Source organism: Lagopus muta, chromosome Z, assembly GCF_023343835.1.
Source record: "Lagopus muta isolate bLagMut1 chromosome Z, bLagMut1 primary, whole genome shotgun sequence".
Classification (NCBI taxonomy): Eukaryota; Metazoa; Chordata; class Aves; order Galliformes; family Phasianidae; genus Lagopus; species Lagopus muta.
Genome location: NC_064472.1, coordinates 50,345,968 through 50,367,126, shown reverse-complemented (window position 1 = coordinate 50,367,126; position 21,159 = coordinate 50,345,968). Strand labels below are relative to the sequence as shown.

The window sequence follows — 21,159 nt, the reverse complement described above, 5'->3', positions numbered from 1 at the left end:
ACTTTGTTAAAATTACTGAAAGTGTTACTGTTCACTTAGTGACAGCAGAGCAACTCTGTGCAAGCACGGTGTTTCTAAAACAACTGTTCTGTAGTTACTGTACCACTTCAGCATGAAGCTGCACCAATTTTCAAGTACCAGGATTGAAATTACCTTTACAAAATCCTCTCACGTCTTTTAACACTAAAAATGCTGTGTATTATGAGGGAAGAGCAACAATCTGCTATTACGTTAAAGAAGACCATTTCCAACTTAGGTTTTCTAGAATGTATTTCTGTTATATACCAGAAGTATGAATTGGTTTCAGTCCTGATTTTTTTGGCGTTTCTTTTCACAGAGAGATAGTACTCTCCTCTTTAGTTATAAAAGTAATATTTACACATTTGGTAAACTATTGTAGGATTTTTATGAGGAAGAGAAGTTTGCGCTTGTTAAACTTGCGTACAGAAATGTAGGTACTGAGATTACAGATGATGCAGACCACTATTGGGATATCATGCAAAGCAAAAATACACGTTTCAGAGGATAGAATTAGTAGAAAATTGATTGAATTTTGAGAAGTGTGGAGTGTGAATTCATGTGCTTAAAAGCCAGATTAGAAAAATTTTTATGACAATCAGGACTTCTTCAGTTAAAAAAAAAAAAAGAAAAGAAAAACAGAGGAAGAATTGTTGTTTGTTCTCAGTGGGATTATCCTGTGAGACATTTGTGCATGGCAGCAAATGCTGTGTTGTGAAGTACCGGGTCAAATTTTTCCAGTAGAGATTGGGAAGGTTGTTATGCTTTATGTTAAAAGTGGTGAGATATGATCTGGAGTATTTTGTGTATTTCTTATCTTCTTTGCGTAAATAGATGTAGCTTAAACTGTCCAAAAAATGTAGAAGAGGTTATTAAAAGTAAGAAATTGCTTGGAGAAGTGACTGAAAGAGAATGTCTTGTTTAACCTGGCAAAGCAAAATCTGTGTTTGATTTCTCCTGAGTGCTAGATAAAGCAAGTAAGAATGGGAGCGAACTGCTATTCGAACTGACGGACAAAACTGGAGCAAGAAAATATTAATATAGACTATTTATAACTGCATTAGGCTAATTAAGCAGAAATTAGTCTATGAGGTGTCTAACACAAGAGAGCTGTGGTTCTGAAAAGAGTAATGAGTAAGGATAGAGACTACTTTGAAAACACAGCTTAAAATACTGAAGATATGTTTGTGTGATGAAAGATACAGCTGTGTAGATACTGATTAAAATGAGGATATTGGGATTGTGTCCAAAGAAAAGCAAATAGCCTGCTTTTAATGCAGCAGCTTTAATTCTTGTGGTAGTTTAATTATTTGTGTAAAACTGTGGTGTTTTGTCTGGTTGCCAGTAGAGCAGAGGGCTGGGTTAGGTGATGAGAAAATCTAATTCTTTGAATGTGAATGATGCTTGAAATTGTTGTCCTGTATTGGAAGTCCCAAGTATTTGTGGAGATACATGAGTATTAGCCATATTATGAAATTTATGCACTATTTCCATAGGGCCTAGGAATGGAAGGGCAGAGTGTTAATGTTGATCTGATAGTTGTTGGTCTGTCTCTTTGAACTGTTAGTGTGGATGCTGCATCTGTCAGTAATGTGTGTCGCTACAGAAGCATCTCTAGTGGATATAAGATTTGAGAACTCCAACCTGTGTGGTGTAAGCAGCTGGCACAGCTGTCAAATGGTAGCAGCAGGGCATCACTATTGACTGGAACTGCGTTCAGTCTGTTGTGTGTGGAGATGGTGACTCTTGAGATGCTCTGTAATGATTCTGAGCTGTCTCTACTGTATGACAAGCCAGTTTAGTTTAAGTGTTTTTTTTGTTTTTGTTTTTGTTTTAAACTAAGGAAGTTCTTCTTACACAAATGGGATAGGTGTCTTGCCCTAACTTTGTGGTAGATAAAGAATTAATGCTGGGTTGGTACATAAAATATGGCAAACCATGTTCACGCACAGCTGGCAGGTTTTTTCAGTTATTTTCATTTGGTTTGCATCTTTCCTTGACTTCACTGAAATACGTTTTTTTAATGTCACCCTGAACTTGAAGAACAAATGGTTTATTGCTGCCACTGGGGAGGTGTGTTAATGGCATATGACTTCATCAGCAGCGCTGTGTAACTTTGTGTCCATAGTTGCAACAGCAAATATTTTGTTTGACCTGCTAAATATTTTCTGTATGCCAGCTGAACTCAGAGTCACTCCAGATTATTTCCCTGGAGAGCAGAGAAGGAGATCCAACAAAAATTTAGTTATTGTTCTCAAATTAAATTTAAGCGAGTAAGCTGAAGTTGACCAGATCAATAGGTCTGTTACTTTAGACCAATGTCTGTAATCAGGCAGAGTGCTTTCAATACATTTTTCTCAGGCTTGCTGGAGATTTAATTTAATTAGATGTTCAGTGTGCTCAGTTAACAGATTGTGCTGCTTTCTAGAGCAGTGGCTATGAAACAACATACATGAAGAGTTTGTTTCTCATGGTCTTTAGTAAATGAGGTAATCTGTATTTCTGTAGGGTGCCTGTGCTGTAGCTATTTTTGTTACACTGAATTTTATGTTATCTCTGTGTGATATTGCCATAGTAAACATAAAATTTGTTTAAGTCTGGGCTAGTCAGAGCCCTGAAAACTGCTTACTGCGACGTGTGTTTATATTACTGAATTCAGAGTAATGATAGAATGAAATGCGGGGGATCTTCTGTACGAGCTCATGGGAATAGTATTAACTTAAAATTGGAATCAGAGCACTGCAATTTAAAACTACTGTGTATAATAGCAGGCTTAAACAACAGTAGAATTAGTATTTGTGTTCTCAGAACCTCTTGTGTTTACCATGTGAGTCAGATGTGCAGTGATGTGCAATATATAGCATGTAACCTTCATCATGACTGTAGAATAAAAGATGAGAGTTTTTGATGGAAAAACAAACAAAAAAAACTAGTGCAGTTAATCAAATGCTTTCAGTTGTGATGATTTCTTTAATGCATCTGCTCCAAACTAACCAGAAAGTGCAGACCTAACATTTTAGCTGTCTTTAACTTAAGACCTTAATGAAAATATAACCTAGAGTGAAGTTGAAAACAGTAGTTTGAATGTGCTATCCCACACATTAACAAAGCTCATATGTTATGGGCACTTAGAGATGGTTATAATCTTACACAGCATAAGGTGATCCTTGAGCAATTCTGTCACCTTGACTGTTGGTTTGCAGAAACGTTCAGTAGTAGCCAAAACCTGTTTTCAGATCTGCACCTTATTCAGATGCACGTTATTGGTTTACATAGGAATATCTCTGTTATTAAGAAACTAGAGTTTTGCTTCTTTTTCCAAGTTTGTATGACAATACTTAGTGGTTAATCTAAAATTAAATGAGGAAAAGCCTGAGATAAGCTGACTTCCCTCACTTAAGTTTGTTTCCAGCTGTATGCATGCCTGGATCAGAATGCTCAGAGCTATCAGAGAAGCCTGTCTTCACATCCAGTGTCGCATCCTTAGTTTTTTTTTTTTTGCTTTGCATCCTTTACAGCAAGAAGCTGAATCCTTGGTCAGCAAGAAGCACTGTGTGAGGGACTCCTATCAGAAAAGTGTTAAAGGCTGTAGACGACTGGTAACATCTAACCCAGAGCACTGCAATTTGTTCTGCTGCTTAAAAAGCCCCGATGTATAAACCTTGATAGCACACCTCACATAGATGTATGTCTGTGTGTTGTTCTTTTTCTCTGTTCAAAGAAATTTTTCAGATTGTGGATTTATTTTCAGTCCTCACTGAGGAATCAAGATTCCGGTGACAGTTAAATTCTTTCACATTTCTTTGTAAGTTCATCCCTTTTTATAGGAGGCAGGGCATTTACAGAATGTACCTTAGCTGATGACGACAGATCAGAGCTGGTTCAGCTCCAGAGAATTCATTGAGGAGATTGCCTGAGAAGTACTCGGAAATACATCTGTTATGGTGTAAGCTGATGGCAATTCGAGACCACAAAAGCAGAACTGTAGCAAATCAGACTTCTTGGTCCTGATACTCATGATTCTCCTCCACAAATCTGTAGTACGCATGAATAAAATGAAAAGTGAGAGAGATGTTAACTTCCAGTACTTTGTTGTACTTTATCTTCTCCCTGTTAATAACAGTAAAAAAAAATAGAAGTGATATTAAAATGCTGAAAAAAAATCCTATGTATTTATGGAAGGGGTTCAAGGATACTGAATGGTGAAAGAGGCAGGTCACAAGTAAGATAGAATGAAAAGAATCTCATGCATACCTCTTATTTTGTTTAACATCAGAAGCAGTAGGTGTCCTTTGAATATGGAAAGTAAGAACAGATAGTTTGTATCTGTGCTTTTTACTTACAATATGTTAAGAAATCATGATGAGTATGCATGTGTAAAATACAAAGAGTAGAAATAAGATTCTTAGAGTCATGATTATAGACAACAAGCATGTTCCACTGAAGTAGTTCTTATGTGCTATTCATTTCTGCAAACAAGTCCCATTGCTTCTTAATCATGTATAAAGTCTTTTCTAAGTCCAACGTTTCTGTAGCACGTCAGCCCCTTTTTTATCCTTTCTTTGCTCTCTTTTTATTTAGTTTACAGGGCACTCACAATAAATTTTGCTTTTTTCCCTTATTTCCTACTCCAATTCTCAGCATTCAAATAAAATTAAAAAAAAAAAAGAACAATTGCAGCTAAACACAAAAAAGTAATACATAAAATTTGAAGTTATGTGAGTTCATATCTGTTACTTCAGAAAATGTATGTTTTGACTTACCTTGGTAACTATCAGTTTCTCTGAAGTTTAATGACTCTTGCCTTGTGCCTCAATGCCCCTTCTGCTGCGGTGTCCTTACTTTTGTAATGCTCTGGACTTCTTCCAACTACTGGAATATCTTCCTTTCCCTCCTCCCAGTTGTGGTTTTTACAAGTATTGTCTTCGATTTGTACTTTCTGCCTCTGGCTGCTCCTCAACCTTATTTCTTCTGATCATATAATACAATCTGCATGTCTACCAACTTCCATTTCAAATTGGAGTTTGAGGGCTTTGTGGTAATTTAGATATTCTCTTGATGTTCCTATCTTTTAACTAAGCATAATGAACATGATGCAAAGGTCTAAGATATCTTTTTTTTTTTTTTTTTTAAGTTCTTCTACATTATTCCTCCCCAGCTTACAAATCCAAAATTTCTAGCTTTTTAATGAAACTGTTTTGATTGTTTTGTTTGGGTTTGGTTTGGTTTGTTTTTTTTCCAAACGTGTCTTCGTTCTATCATGGTTTCATGATCTTTCTTATCAGTATTCCACATCATAACCATCATGTTATGCACTGGGAGATGAAGACTTAATGCTCAAATTCCATGGACTGCAAATATTTCTGGGTATCTGGAAGAAGAACTACATAACCCAGGGGACTTTGCATTTCTGTTCAGAAAGACAAAACTGTTCACAGATCACAAGATGCCTCTTTTTCCCTCTCTGCTCATCCCGGCAGTGTGTGCTCCCTAGCCATCTCACCTTCAGCATTAGAGTCAGGCCTTTGGTTTTTGGACACTTTGTCTCTTATTTAATTTGATTTATCAACTTCAATTCCAATTATATTGTATTATATTGTGTTATCCTGCATTCCAATATTTTATTTAGTTGATTAGCTCTCCTCCTTAGATTGTTGCTGCTGTGTCGTTTTTAGGCCCATCTCCCTGCCCTTTCCCTTTTCACCTTTCCTGGGCTGTGGGTCTGTGGGACACCCTACCCCATTTCTCACGGAAATGGGCTGAACCAATCCATAAAACGTTCATTGGATTTTTCCAACTTCGTCACTTATTTTCTGTGAGATCTCCTGTTTCTCTCTCACCCATTTCCCAATGTTTACTGTGTCTTACATGCAGTATTGTAGTTACCTCCTATCGACTGAACAAGTAATCTTCAGAATACTTTATATTGTAATGGTGACGAGTTTGAAGATGGAAGATGTGGCGATGAGAAAATTTTTAGTCATGCTTTTTCAGCTACTCCTTACATGCATTCACCAATCCAGAAAAGACACTGCTTCTTTTAAACTCCTTTCTTTTTTCCCCTTGGTTCCTGTTCTTTGGTCTTCATTTAATTTCCATATAGCATTATTACTAGTGTGGCAAAGTACATTCTGAGAAGTTGGTATGTACTGCTGTATTTATGGGTAAGATTTTGGTGTCCAAAAATTGTTACCTGAGCTACTTCTGGGTAGTCGGGTGAGTGGATCACCCCATCATGAGATCCTGATTCTGTTAATGTGTGGATTGTGAGACTAGCGATTTTGCAGATAAGACAAACCTGTACTGTTATTCTGCACAGAATTATTATCTGGTACTCAGTGTTGCTAAAATTAGCGTAGTTATTTGTAGCAATTAATTCAGCGTGTAATTTCTCATATGATGGCCTGAATCAGTAAATGCATCAAGAAGGCAGACAGCTTTTCACGCCTTTTAAAATTGTGTCGTCGTTTCTGATATGGTATTAAAGCAGTGACTTGCATAGATTGATAAATGCACCATGCTCTGTGTTTTCTTCTGTAAATGCTCTTGTGAGCAAAGCTTTGCCTGGCTGTAGTCTTAGCTGTCTTTTTCTACTGTTGTGAATCTTGTTTTATGGATCTATAAGAATAATCACCTATTTAATTGTGTATAATAATTACTCGGTAATAAAAGATAAAATTTAGGAAAACTATTTGCATTTGAGTTGACAGTACATAAGATAGTTTGATTTTTGGAGTAAACAGTTACATAGCATTTTAAGCAACTTTAACACTTTACTTCCTGGTTGCCATTAGAGTATTTAGAATATTATTTTGGAGTTAAATCTTCCAATACTAGCTTTTGGGCATAAGTAAATATTTTAGCATTTTCTAAGTTGGACAGTGTGGCAGAGATCTTACTTTGGAATAGCATAAGTTAAAGGAATAGTAATACATGTGATTTTGTTTTAATTAAGTTTTGGGATTGCCTCTTTCTCTTCAATGCTAATTCCAAACAGTGCAAATCCTGTCTGTACTGGCATACCTCATCTGCAAGTATAAACATAACCACGAGATTTATTTTAGTTTTAAGCATATCAGTGGGCTAAAGTAATTGGTTTGCATTAGTGCAGCACTCCTGTCCATAAGATTTGTATTAGTGCAGCTGTACCCACATTGAAGTTGTACATGTATTATTACACATGGAAGCCTCAGCTACAAATATTAAGATGATGTATGCTTTGTATGTGCATTTCATATACTCTTCTCATTTAACTCTCATTACAGCAGTTACATTTAAGATGTATAATTGTGAGGCAAATACTCATGTTCATTGTCCAACAAAGCTCCTTGAAACATTGGAACTTTCCTTTAAGGTGTTGCATACTTCGCCCTTTTCAACAGAGAGATCAAAGGAGCTATTTTTGTTCACGTTGTGTAATTCACATTGTGCATTCCTCTATGACTGAACAGGGAGGTTATGAGTACAGTTAGCCTTTATGTAGCCTGTTATTAGTAATATGCAATTGTTCTACACTGCTATGTAAAGAATGTTCTTTTCCTTACCTCCTTGTGATTTGCACTTACCTAAAAATTCTGTTGTTCTGACAGCAACTCCTCAGACAACCTGACCTTCGTTTTGTGGCATCTGAGGCAGGGGCAGGTGAACTCCTCAGGGGCATAGAAGCAGACTGCAGGGGATTATAGGAGACATAAGATACTGCTTTTTTGACTGGGAAGAGTTCTAGCTTGAACATTTTCCTCTGTGCAGTAGCTTGAAGGGATCTGTGCATGTTGTGCTGAGTACATGCTGAATGCCACTCCTTCAAACAGAGGTTAATTAGTGCATTTGGTAAGCCTAAAGCTGAAGCAGGCTTGTGACTCATTTTTTTTTATATTTCCTGGCTATGGAATTTCAGCTTGCTTAATCAAATGTTAGTGTTGGTGTAAGATGTTACATTTATTTGAAAATCCCACCTTATAAAATAGGTATCAAAGTTGCATTTCATGCTTCAGGAAGTTGTCAAGTTCACTGAGCTCTTCTTAATTACTAGACTTATGGTAAAATTTCACAAGTTCTGTTGTGAGCAGTTTTTGTATAATCCATGCAGAAACCTGCGTGCTAAAGTAGACATTCTACATTCAGGGAGCCTTCCTCTTCATGTGATTTCCACTCCCTTCTCTATTTGCCACTCTTTGTTTTTAACCAGGATGCTTGTTCTGTAGGAAAAATCAGTTCTGTCACTTTACTTTGTGTCATAATTGTTGTAAAGCAAAGCATTTATTCCTTGTTAAGATTGTTCCAAAGTGAGCACTATAACCTTTTGCTTAGCAATACAGCTTGGCTCTTGCATGTCTTTTTTCCTCCCCCTTCAGGTTCTGAAGCTCTTCTGATGTCAGTTGTACAAATATCTGATGTGCTGTGAGGGCTGTGCAGTGTTTTGCAGAGGACTTCTGTACAGTACTTATTATTTGGTTGTTCCACATAATAATGGTTTTGAAAGCATGATTAACATCTGAATTTGTTGATCTTTGAAATATGATAGTCATCTTAATATGTAATATTTTTATGTCAAGAGCTTCTTCTAGCACTGGAGTTCTCCACTAACAGCAGGATCTTTGTTTTTTGTTTAGGTATCACAATCTAACATTAGAGCATTAACTTCACCCCCAGAGAGGATAATTTCTATACAGGTAGTACTGCTGCACTGAAGGGCTTGTAGGAAACAAGCTGAAACATAATTACACGATTATGTTTGCAAATGCTCTCGACAGATCGTTTAAAAACCTAATGGAATTTTAAAACATCCTTTGTGTGTCTTCTCCCCACATGAAAAGCCTGTATCCACCACAGGACAAAACACAGCGTCTGCTCTCAAGCCAGAAACTGCCAGCTTTGCCTGGACAATGAGAAAGTCTTTGAACTGTTTAATATTTAAAAGTGGAAGACCAGTTATTGTTATGTTTTATTGTAGGTTCGGGAACTGCAAACTCGTTTGCAAAGTGTGCAGGCAACAGGCCCATCCAGCCCGAGTCGTCTCACTTCTGCAAATCGACCCATTAACCCCAGCACAGGAGAGCTGAGCACAAGCAGTAGTAGCAATGACATTCCCATTGCCAAGGTGAGCTACTGCAGATTACAGTAGTGCTTATTATTATCTAGGTGAAGCAGACTTCATTTTGCACAGCCACTGTGCATGGATATCATTAACTGGGAAATATCTGGAATCCCCAGAGTTTTCCAAGGCCCTAAGTTGGTGTGGGAATTTGAGCAGCAAAGAGTATTAAAGTGTTCAGTTGTAATTCTCTCATTTACAACGTGGGGGTCAGCCTTATGGTAGCTTGTTTCAGGTTTGTAAATATAGCTAGTGAACAAATGCGTTTCATATAATCTTCATGGGTCCTTTGTAAGTTATACAGCATTCTGACTTCTAGATTGCTGAAAGAGTAAAGTTGTCGAAGACGAGATCAGAGTCTTCATCATCTGACAGACCTGTCTTAGGATCAGAAATCAGCAGCATAGGGGTAAGGACTAACGATTATGTGCATGCACGTTGCCTTCTGAGGATGACTTGTGTTTTATTTAAAGCAGCATTGTTTTCTCTCTAAATTTAAACCTGAGCTAACTGGAAAAAAAAAACCAAACACCTTTAAAAGTTAATAAGAGAAAAAAAAAATTCATCAGAGGGAATTTCAGCTCATTTATTATCTCATTTTCTTTTACTTCTTTGCTAGAAATCATTCCCTGAGTGACTGTAAGACAATGAATTTTGGTGTCAATCGAATATATTACTCCTCAAGAAAAGATTGGTTGCATCCACTAATTCCAAATCAACCGAGAACTGTGTTTTGCTTTGTAATGCTGCTGTAAATCCACAGTGCTGTTCTTACTGTGTGTTAGTATTTGTTTCACTGAATAATGTGGCTCGGATGTTTTGCTGAGCTTTCAAGGAATTAAATACCTTGTGGCTTAGGCTTTTTTATCTATGATGAAATGCTGTTCACCCTTTATTGGTAGAATTTTAAATCAAAATATCTTCTTAAAGTAGAATTTGTAAGTGTGCCACTGAGTATAAAATTCACAGTAAAAACTGAAAAATGACTGTCTTAAAGTGAGTAAGGAAAACTCCATCCTCAATTCAGACAGCCTGTAAGAGGAATCCAGTCGCTGTCTGTTCACAATGCTCTGTTCACTACTCTGTGCAGGTGTCTAGTACTGTGGCTGAACATTTGGCACATTCCCTTCAAGACTGCTCAAACATCCAGGAAATCTTCCAGACTCTTTATTCACATGGATCTGCTATCTCTGAAAGTAAAATCCGAGAGTTTGAAGTGGAGACAGAGAGATTAAATAGGTAAGGAGAAAAATTAGATGTGCTCAAATGTGTTGTTTCCTGTTAACGTTTTTTGAAGTTGCTGCTTTTTTGTTTTCTGAGATTTCATCTTTCAGTCCAAGCTCAATTCTGGCAGCTGTAGTGAATGTGTAGTGGAGAGAAGATAGAATCATTTGGACTCTTTTGGTGACTGTGGTAGTTGTGTCACGTGCCATGGTCAGCATGGCATTTTCATCTGTGCAAGTATGTACTGTACAGCGTCCTTTGCGGTGGCTGGCCAAGTAAATGTGACACTTTTTTCCATGAACTACATCAGTTCTAGAAATAAGGATATCCATAAATTATTCTCTGTCATTCTGGAAGTGGCTTGCTTTGTTTTGTCCTGAAGAAGCTGAATTCAAGCATCAAATATATCCACATAGGCACTGATATATGGTGATATGGTAGCGCTCCATTAAATAGGCTTTTGGCTACAGAAGAAAGATTGCAGCATTCTGGTTTCAGTATGAAAACAAAAACTGTTGATATCCTTCAGAAGCCCTAAGAAAACCAATGCATGAGTAATCCATTGGAACATAAAAGCAAAAGCTGTGGATCGGGTACATGAGAACTGTGTCTCAGAGTTCTTGAACATTCTCTGTTCCTCACAGCTGTCTCAAATTTAGTTTGATCAATGTAATATCTCTTCCATTTATAGGTCATGTTTCAGTATTACTGCACTCTTTTTCTTTATTTTTGTTGGCTTGTTCTGACATGCACTGCACAAATTTTATGTGCAGAGCACGTCCTTATAGGAGATATCAGATAAAAAATAGGAGATGAGACATCTGGAAGATCTGACATCTGTGAAGTTCAAGGTTTTATTTTGATCACTGATAAAATAGTGTAATAACCCTTCTCTTTATTGTGTTTGCTAAGGAATCAGTGATTTCAGAGTTGGTGGCACTGGTCCGAATTATCTGGTCTCACTGTGTATCCAGCTCTTGTGATTAGTCATGATACACTGTGATATGTTGATGTGTATTGTGGTTAACAGCAATGAGAATAATCAATAATACTGGTATTCTGAAGCCCTGTTTTCAAATTTAGAGTTGACCCCATTAAAAAGAATATTATGAGTAAGTTCTGATCTGAGATATTTGCCAGAACTTCTGTAGATTAATGTCTCTGAAAACTCAGTTTGTATTTCCGAAGATACAGTAATTTAAATGGAATGGTTATTCTCAATATTCAAAAAAAAGGGGGCAGCTGCTTGATCCCTACATACTCCCACACAATAAAAATAGCAGTAATGAATACTGCACTCGAAAACAGAAGCAGATGGGACAGCAGGAACAGACGAGTGGAGGAAGAAATATTAAGCAAAAGGTTAAAAAGATATCTATCCCTCGCAATCTTACAGCAACAAAATAAAGATACAGCTTTCTGCTTGCTGCTGTTTCATAGGGTTATGCTTTTCTTATAAAAATTTTTGCAAAGCAGAGAAGAGGCAGTCCAAAGAGAAAGAAAGAAATAATCTCCTCTCTCTTGGTCTGGGACACAAAGCCGATAGGTTTTGCTGTCATCATTATAAAGATTGCGTAAGCCAAATGATCTTTCCTGTTATAAATCATGATTGTTCTGGAGTTTTCAGGACAGTGTCTACATGCTAAGCTTGAAGGTTGCAAATTACTTTCTTTTCTGCAGCCGTATTGAGCACCTGAAATCCCAAAATGACTTGTTGACTATAACACTGGAAGAGTGCAAGAGCAATGCTGAGAGGATGAGCATGCTTGTTGGGAAGTATGAGTCCAACGCCACAGCCCTCCGGCTTGCATTGCAGTACAGGTATGTACTTATGCAGAGGGTGGCTAAGCTGGAAAAAGAGAGCGTGAGTGAGACTTGCTGGATGTCTCTGAGAGTTAAATTGTTCATGTGCCATTGTAGTGGTATTAACTTCTCATTGCTTCCTGAAGAACTTCCCTTATTCATTAAACTACTTGACAGACTATGTAACCAGTTATTGAAGTTGCTGATGTGTGTTTCTCAGGCGCAGTTCAATAGTAGCAGCAAACTCAATCTAAAAGTGTGATATATAGGTTTATCTTTTAATTTGTAAACACTGAGTTAACATTTGAGATTGTGTTTTAATTATTTTTCATACCTTTATGTGCATGTAGAAAAACTATGATATCTGGGTGGGTGGAGGAGAAATTAACTTGTTTGTTATTAACTCATCCTTGTATAACAGGAGGAAAACTGTATTGTGCCTCTAAACTGCATGTCATTCATAAGTCTGTTGTCTCCATTGCTCAGATACCACCATTAGTATCTTCAAACATTTCCTCTGAAACCGAAGAGTTTCCTAAGTTCTGGATGCCTGTTCCCCTAAAAATAAAAGTATCCTGGAATGTTCTTCTGAGTTATGTGTACATTTGGACTATGTATGCTGTTTCTGATCTTAAGTTACATACTGTCTGTGTTAGTTTAGTACCTTTCATAAGACCTGTGGTCCGAGGAATTGTGTTGTACTCCTTGTTATTTAGAGTGACTTCAGAGACACTCCACATAATACAGAGTGACTTTCCAACATCAGTCAGAATTTTGAGAGAATTGCTTGGTGTTTGGTTACAAGTATCCAAATTTACTTTAAACTTTATGTAAAAAGATGTTCTAATTTAACTCCAACTGCAGCTAATTTGGAACAGGCACTTCTGGTCTTAGAACAAACTGTGTGTATTTCAAATAATGTATTATGTTACAGTCAGCCTTGGGCAAATTGTAAGAAAATGTATATTGCAGATAGGTATGTATCTGTTTTCAAGCAAAATGCATCAGAAATGAGGACTCAAAACTGTGCATAGTATCTTGGCTTGTGTGGCGGAATGTCTTAAAGCCAGGAACAGAGAAACAAAGTATTTTTCTTATTTTTTCTTTCCTCATATAATAGTTTTATATAATATTGATCTATAATATATTGTACAGTATAGAATACCATATTTTGTGTATTAAGAGGGCTGGAAAAGAATTTCTCAGGTGGATATTCTCAACTGTCAGGCATATTAGTGACTGTTTGATACACGCTTCTGGTGCTTGTATCACACCTCAGATTGTTATCTTCTATTTCAAGACCAACCCAGGGCCATCAGTAGGAAAGAGATTGTTGAATGCTTGTAACAGAAGCTAAGAATGTCGCTTAATATCCCTGCTGCTAGACATGTTATAGGAATCATGTAATCCATTAGCTACTTTTTTTGTTACTGGTTGCAAGCATCTTTTTTCCTGTGTTTTTCTTTTTCAGTGAACAGTGCATAGAAGCATATGAGCTGCTGTTGGCATTGGCAGAAAGTGAGCAAAGTCTCATTCTTGAGCAGTTCAGAGCTGCAGGAGTTGGTTCTGTTGGTAAGATTTCAATGAGTCATTTCATTATTTTTTTTTTCCACATTCATTAGCATTGAAGTTAGCTGCCACAGTGGGTCATCTCATGACCCACCACTTAGGAATGCTATCTGGCCTTTTCTTGTTTTTGACTAGGTAATTGATTTTACACATCCAGAGAGTAGGGAAAAAGAAAAAGAGAGCCTGGAGTGAAATCAGCTTTCAACATTTAATTATTTATATATATATGTATACATATATATACATATATACATATATACATACATATATGCATATATAAATTGGATCGTGTGTGTTGTCACTGGGGATGCCTATTCTGGCAGTGGTGATGCTGCTACAATCATGCAGCTGTACAGAGTGAAATAATTGTTACTTTTGAGCATATGTGAATTAAAGTCATGCAACTGTGGTAACTACAAGTACAAATTTTGTTTGCACTATATGTTGAACCCAAAGTTGGTGTAATTAATTTAAAGTTGGAGTTACAGAAGTAGCATTTAGTAATCATAAAAAAAAAAAAGCTTTAGTTTTTCATTCTGTGTTTTACCTTTACTCTGAATTTTTTAAGTTTTATACCTTATGTTTTACTGTGTTCTCTAGGATATTAGCCTCTTACAATGTGAGGTTTACTTACTTTGCGTACAGCTAATCCTGAGAGTGGGTGAAGGTTTTTTTTTTATCATGCTGTTCTCTGAATAATAGAGTGAGACTTTTTTTACGGTACTGTTCAGAAGTGTTTGAAATTTGATGTTAGTGTTACCTTCATTTTACTGATGGTAAGAGATCTTTACACAATGAATGCTAATGTGTATTTTACAGTCTCGTTCCTGTTACAGTAGGAGAAGATAACTAGTTATCTTTGAGTAGAAAGAGAAACCCTCGGATAGAAAAGAATAACTTTGCTTGCTTTGCTGAAGCATAGTAAATGCATGGATGAGACAGTAATTTATAGTGCTGGCTTCTAAAAAATCACTGAAACGTAAACCAGAAGCTTTTAGGAATGAAGTGACCATCTGGCTTTAGAGGCACAGGACTGATGAGTACAGCCTCTTGTTTTGGAAAGCTGGATGCACTCGTCTGTCACCCTGCTATTAAACATTCAGTTTATTTTGTATCTCCTCTAGTGCTACCAATAGGCCTCTGTACAGCTGACTTTGCCTGCGCTGCCTCTGTGTTTCTGTGTTGCAGTAAACCATGCAGTTGATGTCTTTGTTTTTCATCCATTTTATTCCCAGTGTCTGGTCATTCCGCACTCTTGATGAAAGATAAGTGGCCAGCAAAAGTTGTGGATTTCCTACTCACACAGAAGATATAAATCTTAGAAAAGATAAATATTTTAGGTTTGAGTAGGGTATCATCTTACATACAGTTTGTGAAACAGAATGTTGCTAATTTTTACATATGTGTTTGCCTACAGCTCTTAGTTATAGTGTTATCCGTTACAGTGCCATGATAGAAATAGCACTGATTGCATGCTATGTAATACAGTTTTGGAGGAGGGCAATTTTGGTTTATGTACCCAGCTGCTCTTAATGGGACTTTCTCAATCCCGTTCTTCTGCATTAAAGTTATCGCACTGCATGCATTTTGCTTAGCAAGTATGATTATTTGACTCAAATCAGGATGAGGTCAAAGTCTGAGATAGAGCATGCTGTTTTTGTTCGATAGTTATGGCATCTTTGCATTGTATGTAAGTATGGGTATATTCTAGCTTTGGTCAAAATGCCAGAGTAGCTATGAGGTTGTCCTGCTTTACTGACTTGACTCTAGCTGCAGTTAGGACTACAAGAGTTTTGTCTGCTCTGATTTCTGTCCTGCCTCTGCTGAAGCGATGGCTTAACAGTTGCGTAGTCAAGAGAAATTATAGCAAATCAATAAATAGCAGTGCTTATTTTCTCTTGGATTAGTATGTGTGGCTTTGCACCCTGAAAGGCTGCTTGTAGAAAATAAAGCAATCATTCCAGGTGGAAAGGGAACCTGTATGAATGTGGTCTGGCAAACCCATTAGGCTTGACATTAAGGTGCTTGTGAGAAAAGGCACTGAAAATAACTGTGCTGTGACACAGCATTGGACTGTTCAGAGTAGGAGTTGTAGTTTAGCCTGGTGCTTTCCCATTCTGTTACTAACTTGAGCATCCTCATAGAATCATAGAATGATTCTTAACCTGATCCTGATCTGCATGCCCTTAGGAACTTTTGAGCTAGTTAAGGTAAAACTCTACTTAAAACATGTACCTGCAGCAACAAGTACTTGGAGCTTGTGGCTAGTAGGAAGACAGATTCAGGCCAGAAGGTCAGTTACAACTGATGCTCACACAGAAATGAAGCTTGCTTTCATTTTACAGATGGATAATTTGTAATCACTGTCTTGTTAGTACACTGAGAATGCATCAAAGCAACTCTATTGCTGTAATTTTTATCAAGCTTTTCATTCAAACCTCTAAAACAGACTGTTTGTTTAAAACTAGGTGACCAGACAGGTGATGAAAACATCACCCAAATGCTTAAGAGAGCTCATGACTGCAGGAAGACAGCTGAGAACGCAGCAAAAGCCTTGCTGATGAAACTGGATGGGAGTTGCGGGGGAGCCTATGCAGTCACTGGCTGTAGTGTGCAGCCTTGGGAAAGCCTCTCATCCAACAGCCACACGAGGTAACTTACAGCTTACCTGCTTTCCTGCCCTCCAAGAATGTGATCTCAGAACAAACATTATTTTTATTGTATTTGTTAAACTACCTTCTTCACCTCAGTCTGCTGAGTTCTTTGCTTTATTTTTCAAGTCACCGTGACTTGACCGTGACCACTGATCTAATTGTCTTCATACTTTCAGCAACTGCAGCCAAGAAGGTTTTGTATAAATTTGTTGCAAATTGATTATTTGGAACTTAGATATTCCTCATGAAGAGCAAAAGTGTTGTGTGTGTTTTACTTCAGTTACTTCCTTATTGCTTTATTTGAATTTGGATTCAAATAAATTTTTGAATTTATTGAATATATCAAATATATATTATATTTGAATTTATTTATTATTTAAAATTTTGAATTTGGATTGTGTAATTATTGTTCATATGTGTTGTATGCAGGACAGCACACATATATGGAGGTAAAGATCAGAATTACTCTTCGATTGAAATTCTGGAATGTTCAGCTGCTAATTCATGAGTGTTGCAATTCTAGCCATTTCATTCTGAAACATTTTCTCTGTCTTCTCGTTTTCCTTTGACCTACTCAAAATTCCTCCTTCACTGCAAGTCAAGTTACAAATAAGCATCATAAGTGACAGTAAAATCTTCCAGAAAAGGGCAGGATGATTCAATTTTTCTGAAGAACTAAGAAACTGTGAAACTTAAATGAGCTTCATTATTATTGCATCAATGTTCCAGCTCAAATACATCTGCTAACAGCTTCGTTTTGAGTTGTTGCCTGCCTGCAGTGTAGTTTACTCTGTGCAGTAAATGTGTGCACATTTATGGATACAAATTTGGCAAACATCCTGAATAACTGTAGATGAACATTTTTCCTTCTAAGTTTTTTTGGTTTCTCAGATTCACACTAAAACTTTACTTCAAATCAGCTATTGAGCCAATTCTTCATTCAAATGCTGTCATTTTTTGACACTTTTAGAAGTTTATTTTAGTACTATATCATTTTCTCTTTTTGCCGATGCCTTCTCTAGAGGATCTTATTTCCTGCCATATGACTAGCATGAAATAGCTAAAAAGTCAGCAAGAAGGTAACCTGAGGGAATGAGGCCCAAATAAGAGTTAGGCATTTTATTTGGAAAAGTTGTATTGTGCTCTGTCAGTCCAGGAAAGCCTTATATTCAGAAATTAATGTGGTGGTATGTGCACTAGTAACATGTTGATCGCTCGTCATACCGAAAGTACTGACCAACTTTGGGAAGAGGTTGTAGAAAGCTTTTTTGACTTGCCTCAGCCTGTGTGCACGTATGCTGTCTCTGCAGCTACATGTGAATGTGTTCTAAGTGGTCATACATGCAGCACCTCTGCTCAAGTTGATCCTCTTTACCGCTCTAGTAATTGAAAAGGTTTTCTTTTTTTCATAACTATTTCAGTGTTTCCTTTCCTTGTGAGATGTCTGATATGAATTCGAAGCATATATGCTTGATTGTTTTTTTTAACAGTTTACAGTTTCCAGAATCAAAGGGGGACGTTCATATGGACACACTGATCTGATGATGATAACCTGCATATTTTTGCCCTTCCCACCTCCCACTGCTTCCAGTGTAATTTTTCTTGTCTAAATGCAGTGAAAACATTTCTGAAACCCTAGCTCCTGCATGAAATACAAATCTTCTTTCCTTCTGTTGTGTTCAAGTGATACATGATAGAGATGTTTTGAGATTTTTCCTCCCATGGACCCTATCTCAAATGAGAAGAATCACTCTTCAGCTTACAGATACCTTTGTGGCAGGTGGAAGTTGTGTACTCTTTCAGAAGGCACTCACTTTTTCTGTACTTACATCAGTAAGTGCTCTGTCTCAGATTTAAAAATTAAAGATTTTAATTGTCCTCTCCCTGTCATTCTGGATCCCTTTTTTCCTTTTTCCAGGACCCTGTGCATGTTTTTCAGTGTTTTATTGCCTTTGTTGTAACTTTCTTAATCCATCTGTATGTGTCCTCTTGTCTCTGGTCTCTGCTACTGTAGACAGACATCCCATTGCCACAGTCCTCCAAGTGTCTCATTCTTCATCGTTGATGTTTCACATTTCCTTTATTTTTCCAGTGCGGTAGTAATCCAGACAAAGATAGGAAGGCAGATTCTGGATTTCTAGCTGTTCTTGTCTGCTTAATATTTGGATTTGTCTTAAAGAATTTACCAATCTATAAAGCAGTGTAGAACATGTCCGCATTGTCTGTGAGGGCTCTGTGAATTGACATTCAGGAGCCACTGCAGTTAAGTGAAAACATTTTTAGATAATGTGGTTCACTCTGAATCTGCGAGACTGTTCTTTTGCTGTAACTGTTTTAGTATTACAGGCTTTTAGTTGTGAATGCGTGCTGTTCCCTTTTTTCTTTGTAACAATAGAGTAGAGGGAGTGAAGGGATGGAAGCCCTCCTTCACTGAGAGTCGCAACAAATGAAGAATTCTCTCTATTCTTTGAAATCCTACAGAATAGAAACTTGTGAAAGTGTTGACCCATCTTTAGTTTGGCATTTCAAATGTGACTCTGAATGTCAAATCACTGAACACAGTACTGAGAGAAAATGCTAGGGGAGCCAATGGTGACAAGTGGTTAACAATTGCAAAAGGGAGCAGCTGAAATGAAATGAAATGTCACTGCAGAGGTTGACATTGGTGAAATGAACAAAAATAATGGCAAGCGTCTCAGTGTATTCGACTGGCAGCAGCAATGACAATGTTGTCAATTAATTTTTGGAAATAGAAGTAGTCTGTGGTGTAGTTTGAAGTTGTAATTACTTGAATGGACAGAACCAAATTGTGGGACATACATTATCAGTGAGGTTTGACTGCAGCCTGGAAAAGAATGAATCAGAATGAAAGAGCAGCAATTGTAATGCTAAATTAAATTGGAGGGTTTTAATTCCCTGTTATGTCAGTAACCCCAGCCTTACACCTGGATTAATGACAGGGAAGATCCACTGTCTTGTATGCAAAGGGAATTCTGGTTGGTATTATGTAGTGTCACAGAGTACCTGACCATAGCCAAACACAGGACTGTATCACTCATCAGAATCCCGTGGGATTTCAGATTAGTAACTGACATACAGCATTATCTTGGCTGAAGTGTGGGAATAAATTACTTTAAAATATTCTAACAGGTATCTTATACTTCTTTGCTAGACTGAAGTAGTCTCAGGAATGAGGGTGGTTTTACCAAAGGTTCTGAATTTAGCCAAACAGGCTGTTTGTATTTTGGCTGGTTGTACTGTTTTTCAGTCTCTCTTGAAGTTATTGTCTTTCAGCATTGTGGTGTCTCAGATCTCAAGTCATAGGATTTGCGTAGAAGACAGTTCTCTCATGTATAGTTTGTGCCCATCAAATACATTATTTAAAGTGCAGTTGTTCAGTACTGACTCTGTTCTTTTTGTTCTGTCAGCCTTGTATTGATTTGACTTTTAATAGATTAACTGAATGTTTTACAGGCTTTTATTGACAAAATTCTGCAATATATGTAATTTACTCAGTGGCACTTTTGGAAGACTCATTTATATCCAGATACAGCCTTTGATTCACACACATGCTCATGAACAAACACTTGCACAGGCAAATAAAACTGCACGTTGTACCATGCTAGCCTACATTCTGTCAGTCTGATTTCCTTTCACCCAGCTGCCATTAAAAAGGAGAGCAGTGTCTGAAATTCTGGATCATGTGCTTACCAGCTTAAACAGAGCACCAATGGACTATCACTACGGCTGTGGAAAGATTTAGGGTAGGGCTTTTGAGGGAATGCGCTCTGGCAGAGCTGTGCTATGGGAGTTCACAAAGACTGTGGTGGTGTTGAATGGCTCATCACACTGTCTTGACTCTGCAGCTGTTCGAAGTGGGCTCTGCACCCTGCCTTTCTGCTGTCCATTCTACTGCCCATTTCTGGGTGGGGGCTGGTTGCTGAATGCTGGGAGAGAGGGAAAGACCGTTCTTGTCCTTTCTTCTGCTGTCTGAGACAGTGTCCCCATTGAACTTCCCTCCATCTTATTTATATAAAAAAAAAAAGACCTTGCTCAGAGGAGCCAGCTCAGCTGCAGGCAGGCAGCCAGCCAGCCAGGACTGAAGTAAAAGCAGCCTGAGTATCACTGGCAGCAACCCAGACTGCCTTCCCTGGTTTGGATGGACTTGCATAGCTGTAGATCTTTAAGAGCCAAAATCTGAATATCTTGCAAGTTTGAGTTTCAGCACAGCGTAACGACAGACTTATCAGCATTTTTGCTTGTTTTTCATTCCCAGCAGCAGACTAGGCTTTTTCTCCTTGGCAAGTGAAAACTAAGATGAGCAATTTTTGTCCCAAGGTTTGAAGCCTGAGTGGACTCTCAAAGCTGTCCTTTCTTTGGTAACAGCTGTTTTACATTTAATTCAGGAGAGCTGTATAATTGCTGTCTTTAGATGTTGAGGAAACTTGCAACATGGCTTCAGTATAGAATTAAATATTTCTCATGTTACCTACCTCCATGATTTTTACATCAGCGCCTACTTCAGAGGGGTGCCAGTAGGTTCAGTAAACTGAGATTTATGAGTTGAGATTCTCTAATGAAGGGCAAGTAAAAATTTCTTCCAACCTGAAAGTTTCTATGCAGTTTAAGTGCTGGGTGTTTCGTGCTTTACTGCAGATGGAAATGGGTGAAAACAAAAGACCAGTTTACTAGTACTGTGGAAAATATGGCACTTGTAAGAAAAAGAAGGCATAATGGGTAGTAGAGAACTGTGGAAAAGAAATATAATGCAGTATTTCATGAGGGGGGAAGGTTTTG

At 37.6% G+C, this 21,159-nt stretch overlaps 1 protein-coding gene across 4 annotated transcripts in view; it reads left to right on the top strand.

The window, feature by feature from the left end:
• Nucleotides 1-21,159, top strand: part of MCC (MCC regulator of WNT signaling pathway) — a 206,983-nt gene that overhangs the window by 159,458 nt on the left and 26,366 nt on the right. For all 4 annotated transcript variants that reach the window (XM_048931366.1, XM_048931365.1, XM_048931364.1 and 1 more), the window contains 6 exons: nt 8,972-9,118; nt 9,432-9,521; nt 10,203-10,351; nt 12,017-12,157; nt 13,611-13,711; nt 16,177-16,360. In XM_048931366.1, the coding sequence (XP_048787323.1) occupies nt 8,972-9,118; nt 9,432-9,521; nt 10,203-10,351; nt 12,017-12,157; nt 13,611-13,711; nt 16,177-16,360 (812 nt within the window). The remainder of the gene's footprint in view (nt 1-8,971; nt 9,119-9,431; nt 9,522-10,202; nt 10,352-12,016; nt 12,158-13,610; nt 13,712-16,176; nt 16,361-21,159) is intronic.